The following is a 13,361-nucleotide window of genomic DNA, read 5'->3' on the forward strand; positions in this document are numbered from 1 at the left end:
GACCTCCATTATTTGAATGTCAGCAGACAGCAAGAAGCCTCCCAGATCTCCAGATGCATTTGAGATATCAAAAAAGTACTCCAGAGTGGTGTTCAGCATGGGGGTGAGTAGAAAATGAAGGCTAATCATGTTTTGGGTGTACTATTCCTTTAATCTCCCCAAAATTCCTCAGGATATTGGGTATTGAATGAGTTGGCTAAAATAGTACACCTACAATAACCTACATTAACAATGCATTGGGTGAAACCAGAACAATGGGATGCCTGGACCTTCAGCTGGAAGATGAGATGCTGACACAGTTTCCCTCTAACCAGAATTGGAGTCGAACCTCAGTGTTGTTTTGGCTAAAATCGAAGGTAAATCAGGAGTTTTGGAAACTCTGACTGCAAGGTTGGTAAGAAACTAGCTGCCACTAATGAGGACATAATTTCCTCTGGCCCAGCTCAGTAGTTGGGCAGTTAAAACGACTAAAGCTGAGTAAATACTGGTGCTTTTGGATCAGTGATCAGCCTATTTAATGTCTTGACATCCTGCTTTTCTGCTCATCTTAGGGTTATAGGATTTTATTATAGACTTTTGAGAACAAAAATTGTGCTTTTGAAAATGCAGACTATAAATCTGTACCTCCAAACATTATTACTCTAAAAGCAAATTATTCTATTGATCATAATCTGGCTTTTAAATTGGATTAATGGTGGAAAAACACTGAAAGATTAAGGTGAAAATGTGTCCCAAAGGTAAACGTGGTTCCCTAAAACCTGTAGAATGGACTAAATTATTAATCAATCTCTTACTGGAGTAAAGAGAATCTAAAACATGCCTTTAGCTGATAGAGCAACCCACTTAGAATAGTAATTATATCAAAATTGCAAAAATAAAATATTTTGAATTTAATGTGTCCGTTACTATGCTCTACCCAGAACTCAAGTGGAAAGTTTTAGTTCCATGTAGTTTGTTTCTGTAAAAGAATGATCCTTTAGCTATTCATTTAATTGATTAGCAACATAATCATTAGTTGCAGCCCTAGTGGTTGGGTCCCTGGATGGTTTGTGACAAAATGCAGACAGTATTTTTTGATCATGTGGACAGACTTGTCATAGCACATCTGTCCATTATCCAGGGTTCCTGCAAACTCTTGAAAGGCATTGAATTCTTCAATATAAAATCAAGGCCTTGATTGGTATTATATTAAAATGTCTTAAATCAGTCTTTCATAGGTCTTAAAATTGTTAAATCATAAATATGATTTTATTTTTTTAATCCATATCAAACAGTAAAATAATAGAAAATATTTTTTTTTTACATTTACCGAACCGCCCACTGTAACCATTATTGGTTCCGTCCTGATGGCGGAACCAATAAAAAAGATGTTGCCAGTCCTTGGTGTGATGTGCCACTAACTTTATCTGGACAACATTGGGAAGTTTAAATTCAACGAAAAATAGGCCATCTATTAGTGTTTTCTGCATGGCTAAAACCAATACCAGGGAATGTAGATGAAGCATGATGGGAANCGTCTTCCAACTCCTGTTCTTTGCCACTCGCCATACCCACACAATTCTCCACAACAACTGATTTTTTTTTTTCTGCTACACCTGGCTACGCTGCTTTGCTTCTTCTAGTTTACTACTGGTGGTTGGCTTTGGTCGCAGTACCGCCACCTTCTGCTCTGGAGTGTACACGCTTCCCCTATGAGAAAATGGAACAGCGCATGAACCAAATGCAACACACGCGAACACAGTTGAACAGAACGATTCGGACGGTTTTCATAAACCGTTTCCATCCCTAGTATTGTGTGGACAGACTTGTCATAGCACATCTGTCCATTATCCAGGGTTCCTGCAAACCCTTAAAAGGCATTGAATTCTTCAATATAAAATCAAGGCCTTAAGTGGTATTATATTAAAATGTCTTAAATCAGTCTTTCATAGGTCTTAAAATTGTTAAATTATAAATAGGATTTTATTTTTTTTAATCCATATCAAACAGTAAAATAAATGAAAATATTTTTTTTTTTACATTTACCGAACCCACTGTAACCATTATTGGTTCCGTCCTGATGGCGGAACCGATAAAGATGTTGTGGCCAGTCTTTGGGGTGATGTGCCACTAACTTTATCTGGACAACATGGGGAAGTTTAAATTCAACGAAAAATAGGCCATCTATTAGTGTTTTCTGCATGGCTAAAACCAATACCAGGGAATGTAGATGAAGCATGATGGGAATCAAGGCAGCGGAGACGCTTGCGAAGCGTGAAACTCGAAGCGTCAAAATGAAGTTATGGAGAAGCAGCAGGTATTTATCCGTTCTTTTCCACCCTTTTGTCTGCAGCAGCATCTCTTGCATCACCAACAGCGTCTGTAGAACCAAATCTCAGGATAATGTTTGATGGTACGCCAACTATGAAAGTAGAGGGATTGAGTAGGGAACAAAACAAAGTTGGTGAATTCAGTTCAGTAGTTGTTAAAAATGTTTGTTTTTTAGCTTTCTTCTTGTATAGAACGTTTTTCAAAATTTAAAACATACTGTATCCACTGGCAAGAAAGTCATGGTTTATGTTAAAATAAACACTTGGGGTAAATTTGTCACTGACAGAATTTTCTTGTTTGACATGATGGTCTTACATTTTTATTTTAAGTGGCATTAAAAAGTCTTAAAGGCTTGGATTTCACTTACCTTATGCTGTAGGAACCCTGATTACATGATGGATTGAACAGAGCCCTCAAACAAGTTTAGTTGTTAAAAAATAAAAAATAAAAATCCCAAGCTTTTTAGGTTCTCTCTGCAACCTTGTTTTCAAAATATTGTTTGTTCAGTGCTGTGATCTAACAATTAAAATAGAACGACTAGACTTATATTGAATTATGGTACACTGGGGTGGTTTTGGTTTAGAGGAATTTGAGGGTTAAAGTGAAGAATCAGTTTACTCATGACTTTTCCATAAAGAAAAATTCTTCCCTTGCATCAATTTAGTAGTCTTTTATATTATAGTTATAAGTTGGCAAACTGTTGGAGATCAAGTGATGGCAAGACTTTCAGGGCAAAGTGAAGTATACTTTAAAACATTAAAGGTTATTGCATGAACTTTGGATTCAGGCTTTCACAAACACTAAGATCTGCTGGCTTAACTTTCTAGCGGCATCCTTCAGTAAACCTCAGACCCCTGAGAAATGCTTCACTGTTCTTGTTGCTCAGTGCAGTGTAATGTCAGACTGTGTTGTGCTGGGCTTTATAAACCAATCAGTTCAGAAGAAAAAAGCGCCAGTGTGGTTTTCATTCTCGCCCAGTGTATCCTTGGAGCCTGTGAAGTCATGAACGACCGCTAAGAGTGACCTTTCCTGAGTTCTAGCACAGTCTGATTAATTAGTTGTTGACATTTCTTGTTGGCTGTCGGAGTCGTAGGGACCTGAGCGGCTTGTTCAGATATGATGTGAGGAAACTGTAAAAAGATTTCTTCTGTCAAGTTACGATGTGTAGGTCGACTTTAGATTCATTAGGGCCAGCCTGTTGATCATTGGTATGCATAGTTTAGTTAGCCAAGCTAATGAAAACATGTTGTAGGGTAGGATGGGTATGTTTACTAATAAGAAGGGCAGCTGGATTACCACCATTTTCCTGAAAGGGGCAGAGTTTGTACTCCTCAAAACCCCAGTGGCAAAAAAAAGACAGAACTGTTGTGAAATTATTATTTAAGGGGTTTTCAAAGTCTTTCAGAAGTCCTCTGGTTTAGGAAGGACTGGTGCAAAAATGTGATTTGACAACTTTTCAAAGTCTGTTACCTTTTTTTGTTTTGGTTTTCACAGCAGCTGTCATGCTGTTTCTGCACTTTTAAAAACAGCTATTTGTTTTTCTTCTAGTTGTGATTTGCAGTGCTGTGAGCATGCATGACATCTTCCCGTCCTGTCGTCACCTGCGTGTTCAGAGTCTCACCAAATATGACATTTTACAAACGCAAAAGTGGACTGACTTCTGTTTTGAAGATCTGGATCCTCCAGAGGCCTTTTGACTTTGGTGGCATTGCTGCCAGTTTGGTTCAACTGTTATCTAGGTCTGTAGCCATAGTAACGTCACCCATCTTTCTCTGAAGCAGGAGAGGTTACCAGAGTGGAGGTCAGATATGTAAAGGCTCCACTTCTCACCCAGTCGATTCCCTGAAATATAGAACAGAGGCACTAGAGCGTGATGGTCTCTCCTGTCTCTTGGTTACGGTTGGATTTGACTTCACAAGCATTTCAAGGGGAAATGTCCAAACAGACCTGATGCAGAAAAAACAGACTTGATTGTTAAAAACTATAGGTTGCTAATCAATCAATGTGACGGGTAGCATAATTATGGGCAAATGAATCAAATTTTATAATTTAATTTGAAGTGAAGCTAGTGTCCCATTGGACTGAAAAAGAAAAGCCTTTTCTTTAAAGTATCAGCTTTTGGAAAAATAGTCTGTCCAAGTAGACGACAGAAACATAAAGAAGTTATGAACATTTGATCAGTAGTTGTTCTAGAGAGGGGAAAAAGCATTTTTTCCCATGCAGAACCCTGAAAGTCAACCTTGAGCTTTAGATGATCTGGGTCCTTCAGTGGCGACATGGGTTTTCCATTACTCCACACTTGGAGTAATTGTTGTCTGCTGAAGACTCTAGGGACATTCTTTGAACCATTTATCCACAAATCGAGGAATCAAAATGGTAATACATTCATATAGCATGTACGCTGTAAGATATGCAAGTTTATAACCTTTGTTTGATGTGGCTTTCTAAACTGGTTACTTCTGCAGAATAAATCTGTTTCCTAGCTAAAGCAAAACAAAAATGACTCCTCACTGGCTAACTTGGATCAGCCAGGTTAGATGTGGCCTTTTATTTTTTTTTCCTTCTTCCAGTGACCTGACCTTTTTACATGTTTCTAATGTTCTGAAGGGAAGTCGCAGCAATTTTTCAAACAGAACTTTACCTTCCCCTGAAGGTCATTGTTCTGTTTGACATAAAGTGATTTCCTGCCAGCAGACAGAAGAATAGCAGATTAAATAAAACCTTCTCTTCAAGGTGATGTCAAAGTTTAAACTCAGAAATGATGAATTGCATATACCACTGCTCTTATTATTTTAACCACACACATTCACTTTAAAGATCAACAACTGATAACGGAATGTGTTTTTAGGTGAAATGCATTCTAGATTATGTATTTATTCCATTTATTCCAATCTGGTGTAGAAGATATGGAGGACCAATTTTTGGTATTGAGTATTAAGTTAAAATTTATCTTTTCTGTTGCTGTTTAATAAAAGTACGTTTTAGGCGAGAATATACTTATAAACGTCACTATATGGCCCACCGATTTTTATGCGTAATTTAAAAAAAAAAATTGCCTAAGGTGAGAGGACCACGGCAACCAGCGGACCTCCGAGGGTGTCGGCAGCCAGGTCTAATCCTAGCTCATCTGCAGCAGCCCGCTCTGGCGATTTTTCTCCTTTTGGCAAAATGTTCAGTTGATTTGTGATTATTTGACTTTTAATTATTATTCCCCCACTAAATGAAAGAAGTCAGAATTTATTATCTAGAGACTATTGATAACAGGAGGAGAAATGCAGCTTCAGAAGAGCAGAGTGTGTGGTGATGTCACAAGTATGCTTCTGTTCAATGGACCCATTTTTATGCTGCCTGCTCCCGTTCTCTCTTAGTTCATACATTCCTGTGTTTTTCTCAAGAACGTACTTGGCGAGGACAGAAGTCCATAGTCGCGTTCTTATTAAGAAACGGCCAGTGACTTCAGACTCTCCTCCTGTAGATTCGACCGATGCAGTAAAATGCTTACCAACCAATGTGCAGAAGTGGACTAAGACACACCCCTCATTTACATAATAAGGCAGAAATGCATACAGAAATGTAAAAATGACGAGCAGAAATGGGGTAAAAAAAAATTAAAATGAATAAAACGGAAATATAACATGCATATAAATACTTAAAAAATAAGTTAATAATAAAGTTGAAGATTATAACAGACAATAAATAAATAAATAAGGTAATTGTTACAAAGGCAAATAAATAAAGTTAATTAAGAGATGTATACATTTGTCTCATTGTAGAATTTAATTTCTACCTACATTTATTTGTATTTTTGGGGGCAATTAATTCTGTGCTTATTTATTGAGCATTGATTTCTGTATTTTCATATATGGTAGAGCTGGTCCTCCATAAGAAGCACTCTGTCAAAGTGGATGGTTTTGCTGGTGAACTATTGACTTTTTTAAAGCTCATGTCACTCTGGCTTCTTAGATAGTGCTTAGAGAGAAGTTGGGTTATCCCTTAGCAATGCTGCTGTGTGCGTGGCTACACTGTAGGAGTTTGGACAGTTTTACCCTCTGAGAGCATCTTGTCTAATGGCTACAGGAAGACTTTCGCAGGCTGGGTTTGAGTTTGCTCCCTCTTAAGATCAGGGATGAATGAGGGGGAGGAGACGACATGTTGAATCAGCCTTTCCCCAGAGCAAGAGGCTGAGTGGTCGTGCATCGCAGACTGACAAACACAGATTGAGCCGTGACCTTCAACATGTAGGGTCGTGATCTACTAGAGATGTTTCAAACTTCTCCCCCATAGGGCTTATAGGCGTATGTGCCAAAGAAATGTGGAAAACATGCAAATGTCAGAGGGTCAAAGGACAAAAAGTTGAGTACGTTTTTGAAAACTCGAGGCTGTGTTGTGTCCTGCAATGTTTGCACTGATTCAGAATCTAATGGGTTGTTTTGTTCCCGTTTCTATCTGTCAGGAGCTGGAGGAGAATTACCAGAGGGCGTACTCTGAGGCCCTGACGGCTTTTGGGAACGGAGCGCTGTTTGTTGAGAAGTTTATTGAAAAGCCGAGGCACATCGAAGTCCAGATCCTTGGTAAGTTAAAACACGCTTTTATGGCTTTTAGCCTACAAATGCTCAAACCCCTGGCAGATTTGGGTATAAACTCTTTATTTGATAAACATTCTGTTAACTGGAAGTAATAACCTCAAGAAGCCTTAATCTGAGAGGGCGATTAGGGTGATGGGGAGGCCCAGCAGCCTCAAATTTAGAAGGATGAGAAATGCAAAATGTCTTTCAGTAATTGATGCCATACAAACTGCAAGATGCAGAAATCCATAATACAGGCCCGAGAAAACTAATCTGACAAACTCTGTGTAGTGTTAACAGCCACATGCTAAAGCACAACACTACTTGAGGCTTTTGCCTGATCAACAAAAATGAGCCAAACAAAGGTTTTAATTTATCCCCCACATCAACTCAGTAAAGGTATTTCAACAAAGTTATTACAACAAAAAAAGTTTAAACCACAGAAGATTAATATAGGCGGTCATAGTGGCTGTGAGTGAAGTTTGACCTTCCTGGGATAGGGAGATTTGTGTGTAGCTAATTACTGAAATTTAATCGCAACAAAAAAAGGGTCCTATAACTGCCATGGTGAATGTTGCAGCCAAGTTCCCAGGTATCATTTCTTCTTACCGTAAATGAGCTGAAATTTGACGCCAGCACTTACAGGAGGATTGCTTGCACTTTAAACAGCTATCTGACTAGGGTCATGTTGAATAGGGGCCACTCTTCTGGAAGGCTCGGTGGCATATTTACTGTAAACGTGTTGTTCAGGCATGCAGAGCAGTTCATTTGCATAGATATTAATTCTGTTTTCCAGCCCAATTTTCTCCTTTTGGTCCACATACCCTTCCATTCATGCTTTCTCCTTAGTTTGCGTTTCTAGTCTTGGTCCCTACAGTAAGGTCTTTTTATTCCCCAGTTTTTCATCTTTTAATTTAGGATCAATGTCTGCGGGCCTCATGCATAAGATGTGCAGCTTTCATACTAAAAGCTAGCAGCAGTGGAAAGAAAGTGGGATGTATAAAATTGTGCATGGACTAATTACCTAGCGCCTTTCCTTTATTCGCCCCTATTTACAGATCAGTTGCTGTTTGGATTCTCAGTGTCAAACTATAAGTGAAGTACTGTAACCTGCTGGAAGGCAAAATAACCATGACAGAAGTTCATTGTCAGTGTTACAGCAGAATAAGAATGTATTGAATAACACCAGAGAATCACTAAAGAAACCTCCTAAAATACATTCTGCTCCTTTTCTTCTGCAAACTTTGTATAAAGTCCAAAAGGTTCTATCAATCTGCTCAGTTGAGATTAATTATTGCTTAATGCTGATCATTGTAATTTTTAATGAAGGTGAATATGAACACATTGTTTCTATAAGGAATGCCATTAATACACAAATAAGTACAGCTGTTGTTGAAAATATTCAACGCCCCCCAAAAAGGGGAAGAATGAAATGCATTGCCAGCCCTCCTGCATGGAACCTTATAATAGCAATAGGGCTAAAGGAGTTTTGGGTTGAACCATTCAATTTGTGAGAAATTTTTGTGCATCATAAGTACCTGCAGAGCTTTGCAATGACTATGCGTTCAACTTGAAGCCAATGCGACATTTATAGGTGATGCCTTACAGCAATAATAGGGTTATAGAGTTGACTCCATTTGAAAATCTGCTCCTCAAGTCAAACTAATAAAGATGTTTGATGTGGACCTATTTAAGCAAGTTCTCTTTAGGGACTCTTTAGCAACATCATGGCTAGGGGTGACTGTTAAATACCCAACCTGTCAATCGGCACCCCCTGAAAAAACCTCCTGTGGGTAGCTAGATCTTGAACAGCAGAGACACAGTTCTTTCGGGCCCATCTTTGCATTAATCAATTTAAACCAGCTAAGGCATCAGTGATTTATGTCCTCTAGCTCAACCTTGTGCCAAAACATCAGGTTCAATGCTCCTTCAGTTTAAATTAACTGAATAAAGTTGCACATTTATTGAATAGGGCTTTTTAGCTCGTTATTGTGGATTAAAAGTTTGCATTACTGCAAGTAATTTCCATGGCAGGTCATAAGTTTGTGCATGCATGCTTTTATGTGCAGATACACTTTTATACACGATGCTCCAGGTTATGACGCCAGTAAAGCCACATGTATTGTTTCTTATAAGATTATAAAGTCAACTTTGACATCGACAATTTATCTTTTTGAAAAAAGGGTTTGATATCAAAATTAAAGGAAAATTAAACAGGAAAAAATATATTTTCAGCTCAGTTTTAGTTTGTCTTAATTCTGATAGAAGCTGTGATGTGTGGTGAATTAAAAAAAAATAAAAAAATCTCTGGTTCCTTTTTTTGGATTCCTGCAGTGGAAATGTGCTTTATATATCCCAAACTTGTCAGTTTGTCCACTTTGTTCACAGTCAACCTAACTTATTGTAGTATTCTAATGTGGTATTTTGCAATATTTATTTAGGTTTTCTGAAGATATTTAAATAGTTTTAATAGTTTTCTGTTGAGCATCTGTGCCTCAGTATGACTGCATATTTTAGTCTCCTTAGAAAACGGAGGCAAAAAAGGGGAAGTTTCCCCTGGATGAGCTACTTGCTTAATCACTACTTTATCCCTTGACTTTTTCACCTTACCCACTTCTGTCTGTCCTCAGGTGATAAATATGGTAATGTCATCCATCTATACGAGAGAGACTGCTCCATTCAGCGGCGACACCAGAAGGTGAAGTTCCTCATTTTTGAATTAATCTGCTCCAGAATAATGCTGGAATTTGTTTAAGATTATCATCTTGACATTTCTACAGCATTGTAATGATTAGCATGAAGTGGATGGTAATGGTAAGGAAGGAAGAAGCAAAGGTCGCATAGCAGGAAACATGCCTCTGCCTGCTTGGCCTTTTTTAGGCCAAAAGGCCAATATTGGCATCATGTTAAGTGATAATGCCCTGAAGTGTCTGGGATTGCTCAGAGCAGGATGTATTTAAAAACAATTAGCCACTGATAAATTGTTTAAACTACATAATCCTTCAAGAAAATCAACTTGAATTTAAAGTTGATCTTGGGGGCGGGAGCATTATCCACTCATTAGGGGGCTCGACTTTTGATAAGAAAGGAAGAATTAATTCATTTGTCAAAACAAATGTCTGAACAGGAGATTAAAGAGAATATTATCATTACTCCTGTAATCGAAACTGGGTATAACAAAGCTGTCACCAGAGGAGGCTGATCAACATATATGCTGCGTTATTAAATCCTGCCGCCCCAAAGCAGTTTTAATCGAGCATTTCCAACACTTTCATCCTTTGCTTTTAATCAAATTATAAATGATAATCGTGTTAGCGGCTCATGCAGGATCTGATGCATTTTTCCCTTTATTTTCAGTTTAATCCGCCTTTTCCCTCTGATCTGAGATCTTTCCTAACAATAGTTGTTTGAGGTGGATTTGGGACGGTTCAGTGACGACGCAGGCACTTTTCAATGCTTTTCATGCTCTGGCAGAAAAGCACTCAAATGCTTTTCTTGGGTCTTATTTTGGGATTAGATTTGGATCATGTTTTTTTCAACTGTTTGAATTCTCATTTAGAAGTGTAGATCAGCCTCCATCATGTGAACTCCAGGCTCATAGCTGCTAAATTTAACACTGAATGTCACAATAGATGGTTGAATGAATCTGTTGGTCAGAAACTGGGGAAACGAAAAGAGAAATTGTGCAAGGTGGTAAATTACTATAGTCCAGTTACAACTTATTGCCAGCTGGGAGGGGAATTTGATTTTTTTTTTTTTGTTTTTTGTTTTTTAGCATTGACAATGGCAGGCAGTGTAGAAAATGCAGCTATTTAATAAAAACAATGGACCAAATGGCAGCTTTGTGAGGATAAAGGGGATCTCTTTGTAATGTGCTGACAATTATTCACCAACTGTGAGGTCTGCTGCAGCCCTAAAGAGCATTCCAGCATCTTTCTAATCATTGTATTATCATCCAGATCTTTGTTTCGTACCTTTACACAGCTAGTATGACCAAAAATGACACGGCTTGCCTCCATAGTTGCTTATTTTTCCTTTATATTTTTGCTGGCGCAAAGACCTTGCTTGGCCGAAGCTCATTTTTATAACCAAATTGCAGTAGCACAGACCTTAACAGTAAGGCTTCTTTATTTTTTAGGTTGTGGAGATTGCACCTGCCTTCCAACTGGACCCCCACCTGAGAGACAGACTTCATGCAGATGCTGTCAACCTGGCAAAACAGGTACGATTGCCACTAAATCCATTCAATGTCAGGGAAGGTGTTCCTGTTCAGTATTCTTGTTTCCAGTCCTGAACCTATGGTTGGGGGCTGACCAAATCAGTTTGTAAACTTTGTAGTGTTTCTGTAGTTAAATCATACATTTAATCTCTATTACACGGTCAAAACTTATTAGATTTTGGTCCTGACTCTCCTCATTATGCTGTTTGGGTTCCATCAGTTTTTCTTCTGATAATCTGACATAAAATGCATAAAAATTTAGAAGTATCCTAAACCATGCCAAAAAACCCCAATGCACTATTTTTTATTTTTATTTTATTTTTGTGAAATGCATTTAAAATCTTAAAGGGACAATTCGTTAACATTTAAAATAAATTCGGATTTATCACAATGAGCATTGCTAACATTAAACCGAATTGAAGTTCCACTTTTGGAGCAAACCTGCTAAGGTTTATGTCTTTGATTGCTGCAGGTAGCATTGCTTACAGTAGCCTCAAATAAATCTATGGAGAGATGCGTAAAGTTGAGCAAACATCCCTTTAAAAAAAGCCAAATTTAAGACTTATGTACACACAAGTGACCAAGAAATCAAACAAAGCAGCTCCATTATATTATAGCAAAATAATTCAAATATTTTGGTGCTTTTAAATTCCTTTGCCTTTTTTTGCTGGCGCTTTTTGGTCAAAGCTCTCCTGTATATTTTTTAGATGCACAAAATGAAACAATGAAGCAGGACTTGTGAAAGAGAATTTTCTGTACATTTGCAGTTTTTAAGTTATCGCTGGAAATGTTTCTACAATCACAATCTTTAACTTCATGCTTCATTTTCTCAGTTGTATTTCGCAGTTTTGGCTCATTTGATAACCGTCACTGTTAGCAAAGTTTTAGCAACATTCTACAGAGACTATTATTTTTAAGGTTTTTTTTTTTTGTTCTAATGATGCTGGATCTCCGGAGTCAGCATCTTTTTAAACTTTAGTATTTTACTAAATAATTTTGTAGCACAATTTTGAGTTTGCCAGTGTTTCTGCTCTGCTGGACTGATTTAAGAGCTAGTCAGTACTCTTCTAATGCGGGGTTCCTCAAGCTTCAGTACTTGGTCTATTTCTGTGTTTTCATTTTAATGACATCTTGAACAATTTTCTCTGCGGTTGTATTATGACTGTTAAATTATCCACCTTGATAAACAACTTTTGTATAAATTCCAATAATTGGAGTAAACTTTAGTCTTTGATGTAAAATCGGCCTTATCTGCCGCACGACAGAACAATGGCACCTAGATCAGCATCCATAACTGATCAAAGAATAAGGCTGGATTTTGTTTCCCATACCATCACATTTAGATATTTGACTGTATTATACTTTCGTTCTTTCCTTTCCTGCAGCTAGGGGGGAAAAAAAGTTGAAAAACTAAAACTAGTTTCCATTTGACCAAACATGTTTCAAGTATTGCTTTTGTTGCTTACAAGTTTCTTCGTGTATGACGGCATCACTTTAAAATCAAGCGTCATTGCTCTGGGGAGATTTAAAGAAATGGCCTTTTTGGTTAATGGTCCAGGTGATGAATGGATGCAAGTGAGGAGTAATATATGAGCAAAGAAATGACCTTGAAAGCAGCTTGGTATGAGAAACATCCTACACTCTATCTGTAACCTTTAATGCAGTCCTGTGCAAAATGTTTGTTTTTAAATAAAAAATGTCCCTCCATGAGGTTAAAAAGGCAAGATCCCCTTTGTAAAAACCTTGGGGAGGGTAGACGTGAATTTAATGGAGTACAGGTCAACATACTAAGTAAACCATAGCTGCACGTTTATTTCTCCGATACAAGAGAAGATTTCAGCTTCTTAAAATCTTGCAACTTCTGAGTTTTTTTGTTTTGTATTTAATACAAAAAGCGCTTTTGCCGGTAAACCTTGAGTAAAAGCTCAAGTAAACAATTTGGGTGGCACGTACCTCAGGTAAACTTTTATTGTTGAATTCGAGGTTTGTAATGTGGAATTGCAGAGTGGGAGTAAAGTATTAATATTTTGTAGGCCTTTTCAGCAAACTATGTAAAGGTAAAGCTTGAGGGCTCAAAGATCCTTATGAAAGGAGTGTCTCAAACTTTTTTTTTTCTTAATTGCATGCCAGAAAGGCTAAGCTTAGCCTCGTTCAGTTTCTCTTGTGGGAATAATGGCAAAATGGAAAAGGTAGTAAATGGCAAAGGCTGTTGCAGAAATCTAGTATAAAGCGTTGGGTATGAAATTGTCTCAAAGTTGAACAAAAAA

At 37.7% G+C, this 13,361-nt stretch overlaps 1 protein-coding gene across 2 annotated transcripts in view; it reads left to right on the forward strand.

Moving 5' to 3' along the window:
- pc (pyruvate carboxylase) overlaps positions 1-13,361 on the forward strand; it is a 373,340-nt gene that overhangs the window by 35,167 nt on the left and 324,812 nt on the right. For both annotated transcript variants that reach the window (XM_015373837.1, XM_015373838.1), the window contains exons 7-9: positions 6,764-6,881; positions 9,506-9,573; positions 11,014-11,097. In XM_015373837.1, coding sequence (XP_015229323.1) covers positions 6,764-6,881; positions 9,506-9,573; positions 11,014-11,097 — 270 coding nt within the window. The remainder of the gene's footprint in view (positions 1-6,763; positions 6,882-9,505; positions 9,574-11,013; positions 11,098-13,361) is intronic.

The sequence above is a fragment of the Cyprinodon variegatus genome, unplaced genomic scaffold (assembly GCF_000732505.1).
Source record: "Cyprinodon variegatus isolate N-32 unplaced genomic scaffold, C_variegatus-1.0 Scaffold93, whole genome shotgun sequence".
NCBI lineage: Eukaryota > Metazoa > Chordata > Actinopteri > Cyprinodontiformes > Cyprinodontidae > Cyprinodon > Cyprinodon variegatus.